This window comes from Colias philodice, chromosome 8 (genome assembly GCF_061535455.1).
Source record: "Colias philodice isolate Cphi_HAF_F1 chromosome 8, ilColPhil1 Martin Lab GWU primary, whole genome shotgun sequence".
NCBI lineage: Eukaryota > Metazoa > Arthropoda > Insecta > Lepidoptera > Pieridae > Colias > Colias philodice.
The window spans coordinates 7,579,687-7,603,286 of NC_143093.1; the positions used below are offsets into that span (position 1 = coordinate 7,579,687).

At 31.9% G+C, this 23,600-nt stretch overlaps 1 protein-coding gene across 1 annotated transcript; it reads left to right on the forward strand.

The window, feature by feature from the left end:
- The first annotated feature begins 5,167 nt into the window (after window positions 1–5,167).
- On the forward strand, window positions 5,168–23,600 carry LOC149486650 (uncharacterized). The gene is made up of 4 exons (XM_089697836.1): window positions 5,168–5,436; window positions 20,485–20,590; window positions 22,386–22,484; window positions 22,640–23,600. The coding sequence occupies exons 2-4, from the start codon at window positions 20,575–20,577 to the stop codon at window positions 22,783–22,785; spliced, it is 261 nt and encodes an 86-aa protein (XP_089553962.1). The 5' UTR covers window positions 5,168–5,436; window positions 20,485–20,574; the 3' UTR covers window positions 22,786–23,600.

Genomic DNA, 23,600 nt, shown 5'->3' on the forward strand with positions numbered 1-23,600 from the left:
TATTATATTATCTGTGCTTGTACCAAGCTTTTGCCTAGAACTTTAAGGTCAAGTAGAACTATGTAGATTATGATTCATTCTTCTAAAATTTTACATAACATAATTAAAAAAATTACAGCAAGCTTTATATTCTCCAAAATCATTGCATCGTAGCCTGGTTACATACTTAAATAGATATTAGAAATACAATATAATATGAGGCCTATTTTTGATCTAAATATCGAAGAATCAATACCAACAACATCCTGAATATGACACTCAGTGGTGCTTAGTGTCTCTATTTGAGTCAGTCAGATTTTTATTGTAAATTTTTGCAAACTTACTCGCTTTATAAACCTCTCTTAGTTATATAATATATGTTCATAAGTTTACTTTAAATAATAACAACGAACGTCTCAAACTTTATGGATGTAATAGATTACCTATGTCAAGGTCGACAAATTACTTAGCATACTGGGCTAAAGTAATACTTAATTAATGTATCGTCACGGCTCGCACAACCCACTTCGATGTAATTTCTTGTACCTACTTGATAAACCAAATAACATATAAATTTCGAGCTTCAAAATCCGCAGGATATAATTTATGCTTATACATATCTAATAATGATTTTACATAATCAATATTTTATATATTGCAAAACTTTCAGTTTGTTTTATATTCGTTTGCTCAGAACAAACAAAAATATAAAATACCTCATTCACTTCACACTTATTGCTTACGTCTCGGCGGTGAAGGAAAAATAGAGTTAGACAAATAAATAGCATGTCGTAAGGACTGTAGTGCCTCCGTTGTAAATAGTTGACATTTATTGCAAGAGGCTGCAGAATTATTCTTTCGTTTCACTTTATATGAGGCTATCTATTTCCTTGAAAAAGTGATTTAAGATTTTAATTATGTGTTGTACATATTATATTACATTCTTGAAATAAGAGAGTATGAGGTAATAGAAGTATCTATATAACTATACCAAATGCTTCATTCGCTGCCTTTGTCTAAAGTCGATTTAAGATTGAAAACCATAATTACGAATAATATTCTATTTTACAGACAATGAATCTCAGAAACCATTTAGATTATCAGTTTAAATTAATCCAGTTTATATCATTTGGTTTGTCTCGTTTAAATTATCGAAATGATGAGCATTTGTTCGCTTATGATAATTACGTTAGTCAGAAGCGAAAATTCAATTTGTGTGATGCATTATTGTTTAGGGACCCAGTAGGAGTGATGAATTGTGCGCTCGTGTTTATTTGAAGAGTTCAATGATAAAATAATATGCGATAAGGTTATCTTGATGTTTATTGTTGTTATATGGTTGTTTAATTTTATCTAGTAGACACCTCGTTTGGCTTTTCGTCTTTATTAGAATCCATGAACTACATATATGTTAAAGCGTTGTTGTATTACGTAATTAAATACTGATATAATACTTTTTAGACATCTTGACTCGACCAAAGTCGGTACAAGAATGACTCGCAACTGCAGACGACCGTTATTTATAGGACGACTATTCGAGTGGCGTGACTGTGTGAGTCAGAGCAGGTGTTATTTGTGTTGTTTTGATCGTTATTTTGAATATGACATGTAATATTATTATTATTATTTGATAATTAAATGATTATTAATAGTTTTATCCATTTGATTATTCTTAAAATAATTAATTAAGTTCATCAATTGATTTACTTTTAAAATATAATTTTATCTTTAAATTAAACGCGCTAACACGGCCATTCTGAAAAAAGCTCGTGCTCTGAGCGGTAATTCAAAACTCAAAATATCAATGATATGATTCACTTCAGCTGGTGACATTCCGACTTGTTTTAAGTAGTACATTATATTCAAATTATTTGTTTCTTGGTCCAGTTGTCAGGCTAAACCACTGTCTGGATCCATACTGACAAGTGACAATCAGGTTATATTATTTTCCGCCCGACTAAGTCACAGAAAACCCGTACAGACAAGTGGCATTCAATTCTACTATTATCCGCCCAGTTGCCAGCCTAAGTCACAGAAGACCCGAACAGACAAGTGGCATCCGATTATATTATTTGCCCAGTTGTAAGACTAAGTCACAGAAGACCCGTACAGACAAGTGGCAATCGATTGTATTATTATATGCCCAGTTGTCAGACTAAGTCACAGAAAACCCGTACAGACAAGTGGCAGTCGATTATCATAATTAGTTTCCATTACCGCTAACACGGTCATCTAAATTTGGCTTTGGTAGGTACTATTCTTACACGTACATAGGACACAATAGTAGTCTAGCAATTGCTTGTACTTTTCGCTTCATAGCAATCATTGTCGAGTATTATTGTGATTTACATAGGATTCGATAGCTCAACGAGTTTTTCAGTTGTGAACAGCGGCTTCTGTATCTCATCTGTATCTCAACTCTCAAGTGATAAGTCCTGGAACATAATTAAAAGTTAAAACACAAATTATATCCGGCTTGGCCATAGTAAAACAATAACACAACAACATCCTCGTACGTTCATTTGAAATAAGTACGGTAATTTATCTCGTGACGTCAAAACACAAAGTATTATAACACAAACATAACCGCTCGGCCAAACTGACCTTATAGAACACCATCACATCCACATGATGAACTCAAACTCAAATATTGATTTATTCAACCGGAATTCGCTTAGAAGCGTTTTTCAATCGTCAAAATACAGAAAAATAATAATTTACCACCACAATAGCTTACACTGGGCGCCATCGAAGGCACCACATTGGATCCAAATTCCATGGGATCAAAAACTTATTATTTGTGACATGAGCACGTCGTTCGCTTACCACAATTAAAGGCTCAAACATCGACAACCGCCCGGATTGCACATCACATTATAATATTGATGAACTACCTACATTACCGTTACAAATTACAATATTCCACACCACAAACATTTACTTCACACAACGCACAAGAAAACACATTATGCGAGTTCCTTCATCCCTGTTTACTTGAAGTCAATTCAATCCAATTTTTCGTAGATTGAAGTCCACAGTGGTATACTGTCATGAATCATGATGGTGACAGTGACAGTTGCACACTGTCACGTAGTATGATGGAAGAATTCGTCCCAGCCTGCCAGGATTCCGAGTAAGGGCTGGTTCATCTTCTACTTCTGATGTTAAAGCGTTGTTGTATTAGGGAGTATTCAGAGAGAAAGCTTGAAACTTATAAGCGCTTATCGGCGCTTGTCATGTTCATATATTTTCCTGCGCGGGTTGACAGCACTGACAGGAAAATATATGAACATGACAAGCGCCGATAAGCGCTTATAAGTTTCAAGCTTTCTTTCTGAATACGCCCTTACGTAATTAAATACTGATATAATACTTTTTAGACATCTTGACTCGACCAAAGTCGGTACAAGAATGACTCGCAACTGCAGACGACCGTTATTTATAGGACGACTATTCGAGTGGCGTGACTGTGTGAGTCAGAGCAGGTGTTATTTGTGTTGTTTTGATCGTTATTTTGAATATGACATGTAATATTATTATTATTATTTGATAATTAAATGATTATTAATAGTTTTATCCATTTGATTATTCTTAAAATAATTAATTAAGTTCATCAATTGATTTACTTTTAAAATATAATTTTATCTTTAAATTAAACGCGCTAACATATATAATATTATACTTGTTGTACTTTAATATCGGAAGACAACTTAAGGCTTGTAAAAGTAAAGTTCTTATATATTTTAAATATTTGACGTTAAGTAACTTTAGTTTATTGAAAAGTTGTTTAAAACAACTGTTCAGGAGAGCTTGCAGTCTGGTTTAATGTTCACAAAAAGTAGTTTTCTTTTGATTTTTATTTTTGCGTAGCGTTCGTAACGTTCGTAGCGTTCGTAGCGTTTTTTTATTCGAAATATTCTGAAGTATAATTTACTCGTATAAAATATTTTGTAATTATGAGCAATTCTAAAATGTATACTCTTATAATTAACATCATCACTACTTTTTCTTTCATTTATTTACGAACAGTTTTTAGCTGCTTTTTTAATTAATGCTACACTCTGTTAGCTGTATCTAATACTTAACAACTCAAAAGCAAAAGCGATACGAAGCAATTTACCAAGGCTTTGACAATTCACAGAATCAATTATAATACATACAAGAACTTATACAGAATAATAATACGAAATACACGTAGGAGGTGTAAAAAGGATATCTCCGCCTCCAGGTTCTACGCACTTTATCCCAATTAGTTAGGACACCTGAGCAAAAACACCGACGTTAGTGTGATGATTGCGTAGAGTACTTGTAGAACTTCAAACCATAAATGACCACATTATTAAAATCAGAGAACAACAAACAACGTTCGATATAATTAGTGGAACGAAAAATTAATTAACATTTGGGTAAACTTATCTTATATAATTTACATCCCGATCATTTTTTTGCACTCGAAAGCTTTTTTTGTTTGAAATTTACTGACTATTTAATTCAATTTCGATAAGTACCCATTCTAAAAGATTATACTAATGCTCTTTATATTATTTATGAGTTTTACATTTTTCATTAATTGCTAAGTAGATAATAAATATTATTTACGCAAAGTTTGATGAATATGAATCGCTCTAGCCAGTTTAATGCAAATCACAATTCAATTTTGGGTAACATTGGAAACGTATGCAAACTGTAATAGCGAATAATCCAATGAATTCAATATCAATATTGCAACCATTTATACTTCCTTTTTGTTACCACATAATGTAATCAAAATTTCATCAATATTTTCACTTTAAGAGTAAAGTAGTAGTAGTAACAGTAATCTAATTATTAATTAAAATTAGCATACTAATTATTTATAGGCCCCAGACAAAGTCGGTAATAAGTAGATAGGCAAATATTCCACGGAGCGTTACTAATCAAATTAATTCATACATAATGAATTTTGCGTGACAAAAAAGTGTTTAACGCGATGTTACATTAACCGTCCACTGGGTACATAAGCCGTAATCAATATCCCATTGAGTGATTCAAGCGAAGCATGGTTGTTTCATTCAAGTGTCATGGAACATAACGGCATTCAAGTAATACGAGATTCGAATATAAATGCGAGAGTATAGTGTAGGAAAATTCAGCTGAAACGGGCGCGGCGGCCAACCGGGACACACCGAGCAGTCAGTGCTCTCCCGGATTTCGTCCCGGCTACTTGTGTATACCACACGCTTGCACAATTGCATATCGCGAACTAACTTCTACGAAGGAACAATGAGCTTCAAACGGCTCGCCACTCTTAATGCTTGCCGAACGGAAATGTGAAGTGCGAAGTGCGAAGTAGCCCTTTGTGTTGGACTGTTGCGGTGTTCGTTAGCAAACATTTATATTTGCTATTATTGCATCGGCGCTTGATGGACCAGGATTAAGCGAATATTAGGAAGCGTTTAATTGGATACGTAGACATGGGTAAATGCGCTTTATACTTTTAAAATAATGATGGTTATAAACCATCAATCATCAAAACCAATTAAATCTTATAGTTTGCAATTTTAAAAATACTTGAGATCCCATCATTCATATGGCAATTGAATATTTCCTATTTCTCTAATCATATAATATTAATTAATGTATCTTGTTTAGTGGCTTCCTCGGGAGCCGGAGCTCTCTAATCGAGGATTACAGAATGGATACGGGAAGGCTTTCCGCTGATTGTGGCCTCAATAATTATAGCTCTGAAGACGATTACCTATTATTGGCAAGGTTATTTTGTTTCATTAACATTTTCGCTTTAACGAAAGTGAAGACTACAAAAAAAATTATATTGTAACTTAGATGTTATGGCCAGTTCGTGCAATCTGCTTAAATAACTGATATGAAGTTATTATGCACTAAAATATCTCGGCAATTTTTTCTACATATATAATGTTAAGTTCTTTAACTAATAATTTCACATTAATAAATTTCCCGCTCCCAAAACGACGTTCGTTTATTCTTCTAATTAAAGCAATGGTGACAATCAGAAATAAGAAATCTAAAGCCTTTGTACGGCGATGTGCTTATCCCTTAGCTAGGAGTAGGGTCCTAGCCTCTATAGTTCTTACAAAATACTAAATTATTATATAAATGTTATAGGCAAACTCCGAAGCTCCGGCGCTCCTAGGTTGGACTGGTCAATCCTCAGGTCAGACTGAATGACTTAGTCAAAGCCCAAACAAATGTAAATTTTCGGCCTTTGACTAAACAATTTTCGTCAAACCTAGGAGAGACTAATTTGGTCAGGCAAACGTCAAAACACAATTTTATTAAATCGGGGTTTGACGAGTCAAACTCCGATATAGGTATGAAGTGTCTTATCTTCGTATATTTGGAAGCATATCATTTAAGCAGCTTTCAAGTCTTAAGAACCGCTTAACTTTGCCAGTTCTGACACCTGAGTGCTCAGCTTACGTGATTTTCACTTTTATATTTGAGATGCTTTGAGAGAATGCCGTGTGGCATTAGGCCCGCCTTTTGTACGATGTGCAATAAAGTATAAAATAAATAATTAAATGCTTTGGAATATACAGAGGTTAGTTTGTATAAGATTAAGTATAAAAAAATAACATTTTTAAAATTTTGATGTTTATTGTTTTAATAATTTCTTAAGTAATTAAAATGAAAAATTAATCATTTTTCTGACATGGTGAGGCATAAACTTTAATGTTAATTGTTTTAATAATTTCTTAGGTAATTAAAGTGACAAATTAATCATTTTTCTGACATGGTGAGGCATTAATGTTAATTGTTTTAATAATTTCTTAGGTAATTAAAATGAAAAATTAATCTTTATTCTGGCATGGTGAGGCATTATGACATTTAGAATTGCACAATACATTAGACCTTTTACATTTGCATAATTTTGAAGAGCATTTTTTATTGCAGTGGCATTTTATAAAGCCTTGACCACCAAATTTTGAATCCTTTGCACTGATTTCTCTAAGAGACAGCCGAACGTCAGGCACATCTTCGATCTTAAAAAATTTTTCAACGTTTGACCGAGAATTGCAGTCGCTTCTAGGATTGACTAGGCCAAAACCGAAACAGAATAATTTACTTTCGACGTTTGACTGAAAAGTTAGGAGCTCCTGGGTTTGACTAAAAATACTTCAGGCAAAGGGCGAAATTGAAATGTATTTCGGGGATTGCCTGATGGCTTTGGCCAAACCTAGGATAAACCAGTCCTTCCGCGAAGAGACTGTGTATCGGACTTTGACTATAACATAAATACCATACTATGTGAGAGATTTTGCAGTTTCTGTTAAAAATTACTATAACTGATAGTTACTACCAATATAATCCAAGTTATGTGAAATTAAAGAAATGTCATTATGATGATCTCCAAATTTTTTTCTCTATCTTTATCATGCATTCTATAGGAAAGAAGTTCACTCCCACAATAGTTATAATTCTTAATACGAAAACGTTAAATTTGTCCCTAAACAATAAAATTTCAAAGAATTTGCCAATCATTAAATTGAAAAAACGCTGAGTTGTTTTATTGCTTTCTTTTCGATTTCTTCCTATTATGATCTTATCTCAAAGTTTCATATTTCAAGAACAGCTCTCAAGTGTTCTTCTGAATGTAATTCAAGAACTTTTCAATATTGGTAACAGAATATTTTAAGAAAGCATTTTCAATGCAGTATTTTATTCTGTTTGATGGCAAAGACAAGGAGTATAGGTACGTAGTAAAGTAAAAGATATATTATATAAAGGTCTGAATAGATTGAAGAAATTGGAAATGAAAGAGAAAGGAGACGTAAGAACACGAAAATGTCTCATAATAAGCGATCAATTTCAATAACGCGTCTTTTGTGATATTCTTTCACGTTCATCTCATCAAATATGTAAATAAAATAAAAGGAGAAACGTGTCATACTCAATGAATAGATCTGTTTCTTAATATACATTTATTTTTGTATTTAAGTAAACAAGAATAAAAATATTTTATTAGTATATGCTACACCTACACCTTTGATTTGGTTTGGTTTTGTTTTTATTTAACTTCCGTGATTTTTTCGTATCTTTATCATGTGAAATAGTTATACCTATTACATTAATTTGAAGTCATAGTCTAGAAGTCATAATGTAATAATTTTAATAAAAGGTTTTTCTCCTTCCACATTCTCGTTGGATTACAATTTTTACAGCACATAAGATAAGCGTAGCTTATTTATGTGGCTACATAGCGATATGCTTTGCGGTATGAGTTGAATCCTAATGGGTGAGCGATTTAGCCTGCAGTTTACATTTTATGTGTTAGTAAAGCTATTTGATTCCAGTGTACTGTAATGTAAATAAATCTATTCTATGTGGATTTTCCTTTTTGTAACGTATCACAAGTACAATCCGTATTGAAATGTTGTTGAAATAACTCGTGTTGAAACACTTAAAAAATGTACCTATATTCTGCTTAAAGACAATATGAATCGTTTTCAGTGACTGTAAGTAGATAAGAATCTAATCTTAAATAGCTTATTCGTCTGGTTTAGACATGGTGCAATTTCCTTCAGAATCCGGGAATAAAAAGCGATTTTTCGCAATCAATCATTGTCTTCTTTTGCCCCAGAGGCAAATTTTCCAAATGTTCGTCCCTAAATCATCCGATAAACGAATATCTTTTAATATTAGATGTCTCCGATTGGTCCGAAAGTTCTACCCTGATAGTACACAATTTCTGCGATGATGTTATGGATTTTTTTACCTCTTGTCTAATATTTGACATTCCAGGATTTGACCTTCCGCGTCCATAACAATCGAATGGTCGTTGTTTGTTGTTTTTCAGAAGTATATAATTGTTGGTAATCGTACAATATTGTTTGCGTATCATCAATACGCAACATAAATACGAAAAAAAATAACTTTAAAATTTACTAACCTCATTCTTTTGAATCGTCACCGACTATTATTACTACTATCAGACAGGGTATATCTGAACAACTTTTGTTTGACTGACAATGCTACGGGGATGAAGGAACGTTTTGATATTGAGAACAAAGCTGTGTGGCTATTGATTCTCATCTCTCATTTTCTTTAGTGCCTACTATGAAAGAACTTATGTTCCAAACCAATTTTATAATCCCCGAATCTATAGCTCTCCTATTAAAATAACTTACATTAATTTTATTTCCAAATACATAAGTGAATTTTGTGTATTGATCTTGCACATAAAAGAGTACCGTAAACGTTCGAGACCATTCGGATTCATTATCATGGAAAATTTGTACATGTGTGGTACAACGCAAAAACTGACTATGTTTTATGAAGCAGAAATAAAAAATATACTCATTCCTACATAGAACTTCGTTCGGAACTACGCGGCAAGAAACATTTCCTGTTGGCATTCCACTTCACTTCCAGGATATTTATGGCTGCGAGTATGCACTCGTACAGAGTTACAAGCCTTTTATGTGTTCATGACAAAAAAAAACTATGCTTTATGTGCGTGCCAAATAGGTTATTGGTATCAAAATTCTCTCGAAAAATTTCAGGGAATGTACTGTTTGAAGAAACATCCGTATTATCATAAAACAAAATTGGGCTTACAAAAAGTATGTACTTACCAAAGTACCTATGGGGTTAGCTTTGAATGATTACTTACATTTGTATGGGTACGGAACATTAATTCCAAATGTAATGTCTACGTTATTGTTAGAATTAAGGGTTACATTCGAATTAAGGTTAGAAAACCTGATCCTGCCGCTTAGTTCGTGAACAATTTTCTACTTGAGAGCTAGTAGAACTAATCTCGGTGGGTAATCATACTGTTATAACCAATTTTACGCTTGTAGAACGTGACAGTTGTTAAAAAATATAGCGATTCTGCGGGAAAACAGACCATGAAAGATTCAATTATTTAAAAAAGAGAGAAATAAATGTTTTTTAGAGGTTAAAGAAATGAGAAACTCCCGTAATAAAACAATTGCGCTCGCAATCTTCTAATTAAGTATAACTTTAAGTTACAATGTCTTGGAGGGTTTACAGAGTTATCAAGAAAAACAACAAAATTAACCACGAGAATACCAGATGTTTTACGTTCCAGAGTTTATGTAATTATAAAAGTAGGCTCTACAAAACTGACTTAATTAGATTTGACGCTTCAGCGAAAACATCTTTTTTGTGCAGTTATCTAAACGCGTTCTTTTGAACAACCTGCAAAAAGTACCTATCTTATTCATCAAAATTGCTTGTCGAATTCCGGTCTAAATTTAGACTTTAGTGTATTCCGTGGTTCTATGCAGTTACGCCGTGTACTAATTGGCTTTTAATAATAATTTATATAATATATACATAAAAATTAATTAAATGAACATGGTAATAGAGATTTTTGAACAATACAACAAACATAATGGGCCAATAGAGAAATAATTTTAACAACTAGAGCGTTTTAAAAATCTCTACGTATTTTATTCAGCATTTATACTTTTTATCAACATTGAATTTAATAATTAACTCAATTTGTATACCCTGAAAGCTATTTTCTTATAATTTGATGGTATTATCTATAGAACCTAAAAATACTACTAAAAAGAACAATTACTAGCCATATCAATCACTTGGACCAGAATTTAAAACTTTCGAGAGGCTTGTTAATAGTGCTCGAACTCCACTTACTTGCGGTTAATTAGGGTAGACGTGCAACTTATACATTCTAAGTCATAATATAATCACAGTCTCGTCAATATTAAGGCAAATTTAACTTTTCAATTTGCATAAAAAGTGATCGAAAATAAACTTAGAAACATAGTAAGATGTAAATTATCAATATATGAAATTGTATTTTTGAAAGTTTTAATTATTGAATATTACCTTCTTCATTTTATCAGTTTTAATGTATACAATAGACTAGGCGAGCATAAGAGCATACGAGAGCTAGAATAGCAGTTTAAACAGACGGCACGAACGATCGTTTCGCTTTATTTTGAGTGATCCTCGTCGCCTACTTTACACTCACAACTTAGGGGTATGGTGAGTGCGTTATACCAGTCTTTGTGTGCTCTTTTTTGAAGGTCCTTGAAGGGTAACTGCTTGGACATATTGCATAACTTTGCTGATTCCAAATATTTAGCAATAGGAACTTCTTTTAATGTGCAATGTTCTAAGATCACAAGCTGTATTATAGGTGGAAGGGATAAGGTTTGATTTTACCTATATCTAAACAATTTAGACTCAATATACTTAAGCCAATATATAATAATCTTCTCTACAGAGAAACTAACTATAGAAAATGCATTTTTAAGTGATAATGTATTAATTCGATTTTAATAAATTCTCTAAGAATCCCACATGTAACATGTTCATAGTCAAGATGTGATTTGAGTTGAATAATTATTATCATCAAAAAATCATAACATGTATCGTTTTTCTACATTGCAATATAACTCAAAGAGAAAATATATGACTTCCAAAAGATATAAGGAAGTATTCAATTTATATACCGGTCCTTAAGGGCGCGTATAAAGTCAAATCACCAATCAACTTTTAGTTGATACGTGTAATATTCAAGACCAAATATAAAAAATAAAATATATGTAAAACTTGATGATATTTTCGATTATATTGTCAGATCAAAAACATAAAATATTGAAATTGACTCGATAGAAAAAATTCACGAAGTTACCTCTAAATTTCACACTTTTACGTTTTTTACTGGACATGGTAATACTTATTATGATTTTTTTTTCATAAACAATTATATTAAAACATTTGCAATATATTTGTCAGAGCATTTTGTGTAATTACTTTTAGTTTTGGTTTAATCACGATAAAACACTTTTGGCGCTTACTATATTTTTAATTACGCAAGAAATCATCTTCCATCGCACGTTCCGGGAGCTAAAAACATAATTCTATTTCATACATCAGACGCTATCGCTCCGTTGAGACGAGTAGACCACGCTAAAATTGCTGCGCCGTGTTTTATAATTACGCCGAATATTGATTTGTTGAAAATGGTAAACAACAAAATGAAAAGACTTAAGAAACGAGAACTAAAGAAGATTAAAATTGAAAAGATAACTAAATGTCGAAGGTAATAATGTATATAATGTATAATATAATAGTATTGTTATAATATTAATAAATAATAATTATAATATAAAAAGATAAGTCTTGATTTACCTATTTGAGAAAGTTTAGTTTCTGTAAAATAATTTCCGCGGGCTGAGTATTGACGCGATAGCAGCAGCAACTATAGATAGGTAAATAAAATTCATAGTGGTACCTAATTCTTACAGTCGCGGTGCAATCAATCAAGTCAAGAAAGATTTATATTATTATTATTACTATAGGCAGATCCTATGTTCGCTCCAGTAAATAATAATATCAATAATATGTAAACCGGTTGTGAATAGTACATATATATTATATTTACAATCTGTATTAGATAATCATACATAACATCTATACATAGGTATAACAAATTCGTACGAAAGTCAAAATTGTACTTACATTGAATAGGTATTTTTTTATAATATACATATGTATATGTATATATATAATATATTCATAATCTGTATTACATAGTAATATGTAGTACATATCTATACATAAACATAGTTTTTAGAATTTTTGTATGTGTGTCTGTATGTAGGTATGTCTGGGCTCTAATTTTGGTGCAGATATAGCTTGAGACCTGAGAAAGGTCATAGGATGAGTTTTATCCCGTAAATAAAAAAAACTGTCTGTGTTTGTCTGTTTGTTTGTACACGCTAATCTCCGGAACTACTGGACGGATTTGAATGAAAGTTATTTTGTTGTGTAGGTACTAACATATTATATTATCCGGGAAATATAAAATAATAATTTATTTTGAAAACTGAAACACCTGATGCAGAACCGCAACAGACCACCTAAACTATAGATTCATTTGAGAAAGTTTATCCAGGCGAGTTTGGATATTATTATTTGTGTAAATTCTGTAAATTCGTTTCCGCGAGTTGAGTATTCATGCGACGATATTTATAGATACCTACATTCATAGTGGGTACCTACAATTTACAAAGACACTTTTTATACTTAGTTATGTAGGTACCTAATTCCTACGGTCGCCTTGCAAATGCAATCAATCAAATTGACCCTGTTTGAAAGTAATTTACTAATTTCACAGAACAATTTTAAATTTGGAAAATTTAAAATTGAAAAAAATACTCCAGAAAGGTACCTGCTAAAGTTACCAGCTCTCGATAAAATAATACGTAAATTTCGAAGAACTTTGTAATATTTTATAAAGGATAATTTTTATTTTTATTTTTAGAATAATTACTGAGTCGAAAAATGTCGTACAATCTAATAGTCCATTGAATAAAAAGTTCTAGAGTGCGTGAGTTAGTAACGTAAGATGTTTCTTCGGAAACATGTCAAGAGTCCCTAGGTAATAAACATACTAAAACCCCGGGCCACTAGGAGGAGCCCCGGAGTGGGGGGAGGGGGAAAATGGGTCCATTTTTTCATTTTTCGCTTAAATCTCAAAAACGGTACATGTTAGAGAAAAACTTTCAAGGAAAAGTTGAAAGGCCATAAAATTATCTACAAGTTGTACCTGAATCATTTTTTCCTATATCCTACCGTTTCTGAGTTATACGCAGTAAAACATGATTTTGGCTCAAACAATTTCCACATCAATCGATCAAAAAATATTTCTTTCTTCCAAAAAACTCAAAAGTGCTACTTGTGACCGGTACTGATAGATTGCTCTTAATTAGGTCTATAATTGGTAAAATAAACACATTCCTCCATGGAAGCCTTTAGGAGGAATCGATTGTCAAAATATTATATTATGGTAGTTTGAGTTACTGAACTTGATCTTTTTATTTTTTTCTTCCAAAAAACTCATAAGTGCAACTTGTGACCGGTACAGATAGATTGCTCATAATTGGTCATTGATAAAAATACCAGATTCCACCATGGAGGCCTTTAGGAGGTATTGAATTTTATTAGGGTAGTTACGATACATGAACTTTTTAACTAACTACCCTAATAAAATTCAATTCCCCGTAAACGCCTCCATGGTGGAATCTGGTATTTTTATCAATGATAGACCTAATTATGAGCAATCTATCTGTACCGGTCACAAGTTGCACTTTTGAGCTTTTTGGAAGAAAAAAAATAAAAAGTTCATGTATCGTAACTACCCTGATAAAATTCAATTCCCCGTAAACGCCTCCGTGGTGGAATCTGGTATTTTTAGCAATGATAGACCTAATTATGAGCAATCTATCTGTACCGGTCACAAGTTGCACTTTTGAGTTTTTTGGAAGAAAAAAATAAAAAGATCAAGTTCAGTAACTCAAACTGCCCTAATATAATATTTTGACAATCGATTCCTCCTAAAGGCTTCCATGGAGGAATGTGTTTATTTTACCAATTATAGACCTAATTAAGAGCAATCTATCAGTACTGGTCACAAGTTGCACATTTGAGTTTTTTGGAAGAAAGAAATATTTTTTGATCGATTGATGTTGAAATTGTTTGAGCCAAAATCATGTTTTACTGCGTATAACTCAGAAACGGTAGGATATAGGAAAAAATGATTCAGGTACAACTTGTAGATAATTTTATGGCCTTTCAATTTTTCTTTGAAAGTTTTTCTCTAACATGTACCGTTTTTGAGATTTAAGCGAAAAATGAAAAAAATGGACCCATTTCCCCCCTCCCCCCACTCCGGGGCTCCTCCTAGTGGCCCGGGGTTTTAGTATGTTTATTACCTAGGGACTCTTGACATGTTTCCGAAGAAACATCTTACGTTACTAACTCACGCACTCTAGACCCCCCTTGGAGGGACTCATTCAATGGACTATAACCAAATTAATCAAAATAAAGTTCTGGAGGAATGTGTGTCGTCGACTGCGTATGTTTATTTAAAAATAGTATCTATACTCGCTATTTCGACAGACTTTTTTTACGGATTCGTGCTCTATACTGTTTCCCTAATATTGTTTTTTTTTTTATATATTACATACAGACAGTTTTTACTTTTTTTATTGTTTTATAATATGTATAGATTATCATTAATAATTATAAACAAATAATAATAAAAAGACATATTACATAATTTGTGATGATTTCAACTTCACTGTTTTATACAATTATTTTAGACAACATACCTACTAACTACCGAAAATACGCGTTGAACGAGCGAAGAATATTGTGTATAATTTAGCGTGCGATGAACTTTACGTACGTTGGATGAGCCGGGTGTATGAGGGTATTGTGAGGGCGCGCGGCATGGCGCGTAATGTGCGGGGCTTAATCGTAGAATTATCTGGCTTTATACGCCCTCTTAATAAATTTAGCGCTGGTTTTCCAAGAGTATGTCAGGCCATTTCGTCGGCCTTACGCTGCTAGTACGGGTTAATGGCTCCCAGGGCAGTAGATATAGGTGTTTGGGAATATTCGCATTTCGTTTCTCCTTGATATTATTCAGAATTTTGTTTCAAAAATTTGTAAATTAAGTATAGGAGTTAGCGCTATAAAATATACATTCAAATATTTTTTTGATTTTGAATTTCAAAAACGTATGTAGAGCAGTATAAAAATTTTTTTTAATTATATTAAATTGAACGTTTATCATATAAGCTTTTACCAAAGTTTGTTTATTTAGTTACGATGCAATAGAGAAAAACATAATTTATCGAAGTGCACAAAGAACAAGTTCTAAAACGGAGACATTATTTAAAATTTAAATATTTTACGAATGAGTTCCTTCGCATATTTCATTTCTCTCACAAAGGTTTCCCGCAGCATTACCTTGCTAAAGTTCATAACGTAAAACTTTTCACTAGTTCAATCGTAGTAATTTATGACCATATTTTAACATACGATATCATAGTATTAAGTTCCTATGCGTAATATTATATTAAAAGACGAGTAAAATCGCTTCTGTTTAGACAACTAGAAAACAGTTAACTGCTATTTGATGTAACAAATTCTACAAACTGCTGCTCTACTGAAAAAACTGAAAAGATTACGTTTACTTTTCAATGTAATTGAAGATTTTCTGCTTATAAGTTATTGCTTTGTATTAATATTAATACGTACTGCACTTTATTGTTCCTTAAAAGACGTGACATAAGGCTCTACAATTCCAGTGAATTCAAGTATTTCTACAGATAAGGAAACAAAACGGCGCGGGTCATTAGTTGCAATATGAGTATGTTTCAAATGTCGCAAGCGACGCCTCCCTGATTGCATTCAAGTTCCATTCCAGATCTTCAAAGCTGCACTTTCCGCCTTAACTGTACATTTGTATGCATTCAACACAAGCCACAAAGCCCGTAATAAACGACCTCCAGCCCCGAGCACGAAACTTTCTAGATTTATTCGATCATCCGTTCCATCGCTCAATGTTCTGAAGTTCCACTTATTTTATTGCGTTTACTAGAATATCTTGTTAAACAGGAACTTTATAAATATTGAATAACTTTCAGTAACAAAATATCTAATCAAAAGTTTTATTTATCGACTAATATAAACATGAAACTTTTGTTCTTTTATAAGAGTTTATAATATTATATAATTAATAATACAATAATATTCAGTAGGATTTGAATTCTTATTAAAAAATCTATTATAATGTAAATTTATTGTATCTAGGTAGGCACTCTTTTATATTTCTCTGAAGCAGATATGAAAACGACTATATATAATCTTTACATTTTCAAATAGAAAAACCCTTTTATGATAATTTAACTACGTTTAATCGGTGAATACAATATTTTAATATTCAATCTTAAATTCTATTGTGCACCTTAATTCAAAGCTATTCACTTTCGCTAATAAATTTCAAGTGTCATTAATCTTTCGACTTAATTGTATTCCAAGTTACGCCAAACAAAAGCCAATAGTCTTAATGTACCTACATTATATAAATAGGTTCTGTTTCCAGGCGTGAATTGTTTAAAAGGGTTTCATTCATGGGAACTTATTTCAACAAATATTAATTAATATAGAAATGTTTTAAAAAACAGCACTGTGCAACCTACAACTCAATTATGGACCTTTAAAAGTCACACTGTGTTATGGTCACAACATATTCGTGAACAACAAAAGCTGTATGAAGTACTATAAACCACAAAGGATTTTGCTACGTGACAACAAGTTTCAAATTTCAAGTGCTCGACTTAAGCACCTATTTATTCTGTGACTTAAGCCCAATGCCATACTCAATGAATTCTTGTAATAAACAAAATAAAAGGCCTTTTATAATCTATCTCAAATAATAACCACTTTTATATATGTACCCAAATATGAATTCTTAACAGACGGAGAACTTTTATTTCATTTATACGTAATTAGACTTGAACCATTTTCACTAGAAATCAGTTTTTTAAAAACACAACAACAACCGTTTTCAAACATATCAAAGCGAATTAACCACAAGTACTCCATTAGCATAGTGTTTGTACAATAGATCTAGGTAAATATTAGATATTACTTGTTAGAGATAACAGTCTGATCTGTTAAAATTAAACTCTTACACCACTGCACGGGACATATTTTATTAAATAGGCATATTCCAAGAAAGATTGGTAAATTAAGATTGGATATGATATGGTGATTGTTATTATTACTGTAGCAAAAAAAAACAAACAATCCGAACTGTAGCCATCATTGGAAACTAATGCGCAAGATATTACTTCTGAATTTAGTCCCATCACCCGTCATCAATCATTTTCCTATGAAAAAGAATTCATTTCATCGTGTCATATTCTCCGCGTTATAAAATACATAATGTAATATCTCTTATTCTACCTATATTTATAGGAGCCGCTTTTCAGTGTCAAGTTATTTATTTGCAGTTATTCTGCGCTTCCGACCTTTATGGAACCTATTTTGTATGCATAAAACGTTACTCTACACGTTCCACAAAGCCTGTTAAAAACCTCTCCTACCCTTGAACAAGAGACGCGATTTATTTCTTTATCCGTGACATCGTTGTTACTTTATACCATTTTATGTCCTATTTTACTGTTAACAATATTCCGAATATTTCAGCAAATCGACTTTCACTCAATAACAGTTAATGTATTGAAAACGAACACTCGTAATGTGATACAAAGTGTACAGTATTTACGGCCTATTTTACTTACATAAATTTTGATCTAAAAAAGCCTTATCCCGTATCTTACGGGGTCGACTGCCTAGAAAGGAGAATATTTTCTCTGTCATTTTTGATTAAAAAAAAATATTTTCGTTTTTGACAGTCAGGTAAGCCAACATAACGGCAGGGGAACTCTTTCGTGAAACGCACTCTAGTGACAAATATCATAATCAATTAGGATTATTTATTTTCAAATTTTCAAACGGATCAATTGTGAATAGCAAAGTGAATGAAAAATTCAACAGTTTTAAAAACATTATTTTAAATTGCAAAATTTTTTGAAAATTTCTAAATATACTTGTTTATTTATTACTTTTAAAATAAGTAAATTAAAAATAAAAATAAACATGTTGCGGATTATAATCAATCTATTTTAAATATTGCTGAAGACAAAATAGTATCCATAGCAACAGATATGTATATAGGTTGTCATTCAGTTGAACAAGAAGCATATGTACGCCAACAATTTCATAAAATGTCAGTTATTGATACAGGAGGATCGCCTTATGAAATCATATTAGTTCCTAACAAATTTTACATTATTACAACCAATATTGATGTATCTGATGGCTTAGCCAACGGTTGTGTTGGAAAGTTAGTGTATATTGAACGTGATGACAGTGATAACATCATACGCTTATGGCTTGAGTTTCCTGGTAAGATAGGAGAGAAAATTAGGAAAAATCATATGCCTGCCCATCATATTCAAACTCTAAACATTAGTAGAACAGCAGTCCCAATTTTACGAAGATCGTCATCTGTACCAATGAATAAGACAATATTTGAAAAGAGAAATCACTTTCCATTAGTATCTGCTTGTGCGCTTACAATACATAAGTCTCAAGGTGGTACTCTTGATCAAATCGTTTATGAATACAATAAAAGTCACAGTCAGCAGCTGTTATATGTAGCATTATCACGAGTAACTGATATAAATGGATTGTTCATTGTCTCAAACACCGATGACAACAAATTTTATCATGGAAGAAAGCGTCCAGGGGGAATAGTTGATTTACAGTGTGAATTTGAAAGACTTTCAAATTCTCGCCTAATAACACAACAGGAAGAATTATATAACCTTGTAAATGAAAGTAACATTACACTATTTTCCTTCAACTGCCAAAGTTTACGTGCTCATGTTTCTGATCTGAATGATAAAGTATTAAAAAGGTCCACATTGCTGTTATTTTCCGAAACTTGGATGAAAAATGACGAACAAATTCTTATTGAAAATTTTTATTGCGTTACCCAATACAAACGACCCAACTCAACTGCTGGTGGAGTAGCTGTATATCATTCATCTACAGATACACTGAACAATGTAACACCAATTCAAAATATTTCACCAACTATATTATCACAAATTTCCGATGAGGTTTCACAAATTGGTGACATCGCCTTGGTTCGATGTGTTAATACGAATGACCAACCTGTGATTATCGTTGTTATTTATATTTCTACAAATACTAGCCTGGCAAATATCATAAAATTTATTCATCAGCAATTACTTCACTTCACAATTGAAGGTTCTCGACTTTTAAATAGTAATTATCATGAATTACCGATGATTCTAACTGGAGATTTTAATGTTAATTTTCGCTCTCAGGAATCTCAGCCGTTAATTGATTTTTTAGAAGAAAAATTTGATTTATCTATGAATACTTCTCGACTTCATTCAACAACGCGTTTCGGTACAACGATAGATGCTGTATTTTCAAGAAAAGTAGCAAATTTAGAGAGTAAAATTTATGTTTCACATTATAGTTACCACAAACCTATAATTTCGTACGTAAGAAATTATGATGACATTCAATTACCTGTTTCGAATGAATAATATTAATATAACATTTAAATAATCTTTGTAAAGCACATGAATAATAAATATAATTAAATTATAATATAATATTTATTTATTTAAGTTAATATTTAATCATTTCAGTGATATATGTCGTCAACGCCAAAGAAGTTTTACTTCAATCGCGCGTAAAGGTTACACGCACACACTTTTTTTATTATATTCCTTGAAGTACGAGGATGGTTCTTATGTAGAGAAAACGTAAATATGTACCACGGGCGAAGCCGGGGCGGACCGCTAGTTTAATATAAATTGAGCACCTCGGGGTTTTGTTGTGCATAATATAATCATAAAATCTTGATCTCTCTATCTTACATACACAATTTTCATTAAATAGTCATTGAAATATGTGTAGTAACCATTGTACTTACACATTATTATCTTTTAATTTGTATTTGTAATATAAAAATATTTAAAACTTTCATAACTTTGAAATTTAGTTGAATGTATGAATATTAAATGTAATGAAGCATGTGCTTTATTTATAATATTTTATCTACAAGCAATCTTTTCTTTACAGGTTTCGAGACAAGACAGCAAACGCTGTAATCTGGGAAAATCTCCGCGGGATTTGTGTTTTCCTCTGAAAATAACGCCTTTGAATTTAAAAATGGCGGTTGTAGTCGGTAAGTACAAAAGGGGAAACTTCGAATAGTGAAAATAAAACGGCCTAAAATTCTGAAATGACTGCACATTTTTGAATATCTGTATTGAATACTTGAATAGTATTCTGTTTTCTTTTCAATATGAATAGTTAATATTTTCTTTGATGAATGATTATGTAGTTATGATTCGTTATTTTACCTACTTACTTTTCGCAATTACCTTAATGTTATAGTACGATATAGCTCTTCTATCGATTTGCTCTAGGTATTGCGGTTTACGGTTTTTAAAAAAGAAGCTTTTAAATCGAAGAGAATCCATTTGTATTTTATATTAAAAAAGATTTGTTTAAAGAAAATCGTAATCGTAAAGCCCTTGTTAAAGCTGCATGAAAAATTGGATGAGAATTTTAATATCTTGAAAGCTTAAGATTAACCAGATTATACCATTTCAATTACGAGTTAAGTCGGGGACTCTTGTTGCTCATTACAATCAAGCATGAATTTGTACGTTATACATACTGTATCGAATTCACTTTGACGACACCGTGTCAATAGTAGCGTCAAAAGCCGCGCCGCAAATTACTCCATTAATATTCTATGTTAGTTTCATCCAAAGGTAGTAGTGAAGTTATATGGTTCGTGTATGTACAAGCTATTCGTTTCGGAGTTCGAATTAAACGCACCAGTGAGCAAAAATGCTGTTGGAAATATTTGATCATTAAGTTCAACTCATTGTGGGTTAAAGGGTTTACATACGGCTTAAACGGTTCATCTATAGGTATATGTTATCTTACTAAAATACAAAATTGTTTGTGATGTGAAATTTGAATAAAATGAATGCTAAGATTTGTTGAACATTATAATACATATATACGTTTTTTTTGTAAGATTTTTTTTTTATATATGTACTTACGTATTATTGTAGGTAGAACATATAAAAATTAATAGAACACAAAATTTTTACCTTGTTGTGTATATTTTAATACAAAGCTTTTTCTGTGAGTACATACTTAAATCCAAACAAGTTTGAAAAACAACAGTATCTTACTCTGTATTTGTTAACTCTATGCGAAGTAGAAATTGTATTTTAGCATAAAGTTTACAATATTGTTCTTCACGAACGAACCTTCCATTTATTTTCAAATATAATTTCGTGATAACACTTAAACTGGTTTCATTGTTATGAAACTGAAGGCCCCGGCTCAATAATGCATGTTTTAATTGTTCAATAAAACAATCCAGTTCTGAAACACAATTAGGGCATGATTCGAATTTTAGGCAATGAACATTGAATGTTGTTCAATAAGTTACTTTGAACTCATATTAGTGAAATATCCAACGTAGTAGAATTGCTTATTTCGAAATGTGTATATAAAACTAGCTTTCCGCCTGCGGCTTCGCCCGCATTTTCAAAGAAAAACCCGCATAGTTCCCGTTCCCGTGGGATTTCCGGGATAAAACCTAGCCTATGTTACTCGTGGATAATGTAGCTTTCGAATGGTGAAAGAATTTTTAAAATCCAGTAGTTTATGAGCCTATTCATTACAATCAAACAAACAAACAAACAAACAAAGTTTTCCTCTTTATAATATTAGTGTAGATAAGGTAACTTCATAGGTCAACTTTTTTATTGTAATAAATAGTTACGACAATGAGTGCAATTTAAACGATCACCTTGAGTGTATCATGGTGCATGATTTTCAGCGGTCAATGGTAAAAATATAAGTAGTTATTTATAATGAAATCGTCACTTACAAAAATTACCATCGTATATAGTTATTTTTTTTTTAATTTCATACAATATTTATTGATTCAGGTCGAATATATCTGCGGACGGGCGCAGTGCTCGTTCTGGCGGGCAGCGCGTCTGGAAGGGTCGCGGGCAAGATGGGCGGCTACTCGAATAAAATGGGAGGTTTGTAAAAATATGATTTATAATCAATAACAGGTAAACATATTTTTTAAATTTAAAAATACACTCAAAATATTAATTATAGTCCACATTTTTTATACCTTTTACATACATGTTACACGATAGTATATAAGCCTAAATAACATATTACTTTTTAGGAAAGTCTACCAGTGGTATCAACGAGGAAATAATCTGGATTAGCATAAGCATGGCCATCGCGATCGCCGTTCTCATTGCCATCGCTCTGTGCTACATCCTCAAAGAGAAATGCACGAAACGCCAAGCCTACAAAGAACAATCATGACGATACAAAGAGGAGTTTGCTAGGCATGCTCTAACAGACTCCTATGACGATTTTGAATTCCCAGCATATACACTCTACCCTCAATATTCCCCAGACGGCACAGAATATTACTACAACTTCCACCGTTTCTCCTACTTAAAAAATTCATTCAAATTACCGCCCAAAGATTATCCTTCCAACGGCCGCGAAGATATTTATATCAATGCGTGATAAGGATAGTTATAATAATTTAAACAATTCAACTATTTACCGATATGTGTATCCTACCTAGATGTGTGTTTAGATTGTAAACAACGAGGTAGACAAAAGAATTTTAATGAAAAGAATTTATGTAAGGTATCTTAAACGTTCATTCATAATAAATAATATTTATATAATAATAAAAGGCAAATTTAAACAACTGTGATAAAAGATACGGAAAGCGGGGTCAACTCTTTCGATTCTTGAAAATTATTCTATGCCTGTCTCTTATTTCGATACTGTCTCTTAGTAAAATTATAATAAATTATATTGTAAATAGTTTAACCAATTAAGATTAAGTAGAGTAAGAAAAATACTGATAATAATAATGATAGGCAATTTTATCGCACAACTGCCTTCGTTGCCAAAATGCGAACAAATTGTTTTGGGCATTGCGCCTGACAGAGACATACTATTGTATAAATTACTATTTTTCTTTTAGAATAAGTGCATTTGTAAATAAATAGCAGAATAATTGAACTATTATATTGTCTGGCTAAAATAATTCAACGAAATAATGTTGGTTAAACTAAAATTCTTATTTGGTTTATTATGCATGAAATTTATTTTTAGAA

Coding starts and splice junctions, on each gene's coding strand:
- LOC149486650 (XM_089697836.1), top strand. Junction 22,485..22,639: donor CTACTCGAATAAAATGGGAG/GTTTGTAAAAAT, acceptor ATTACTTTTTAG/GAAAGTCTACCAGTGGTATC.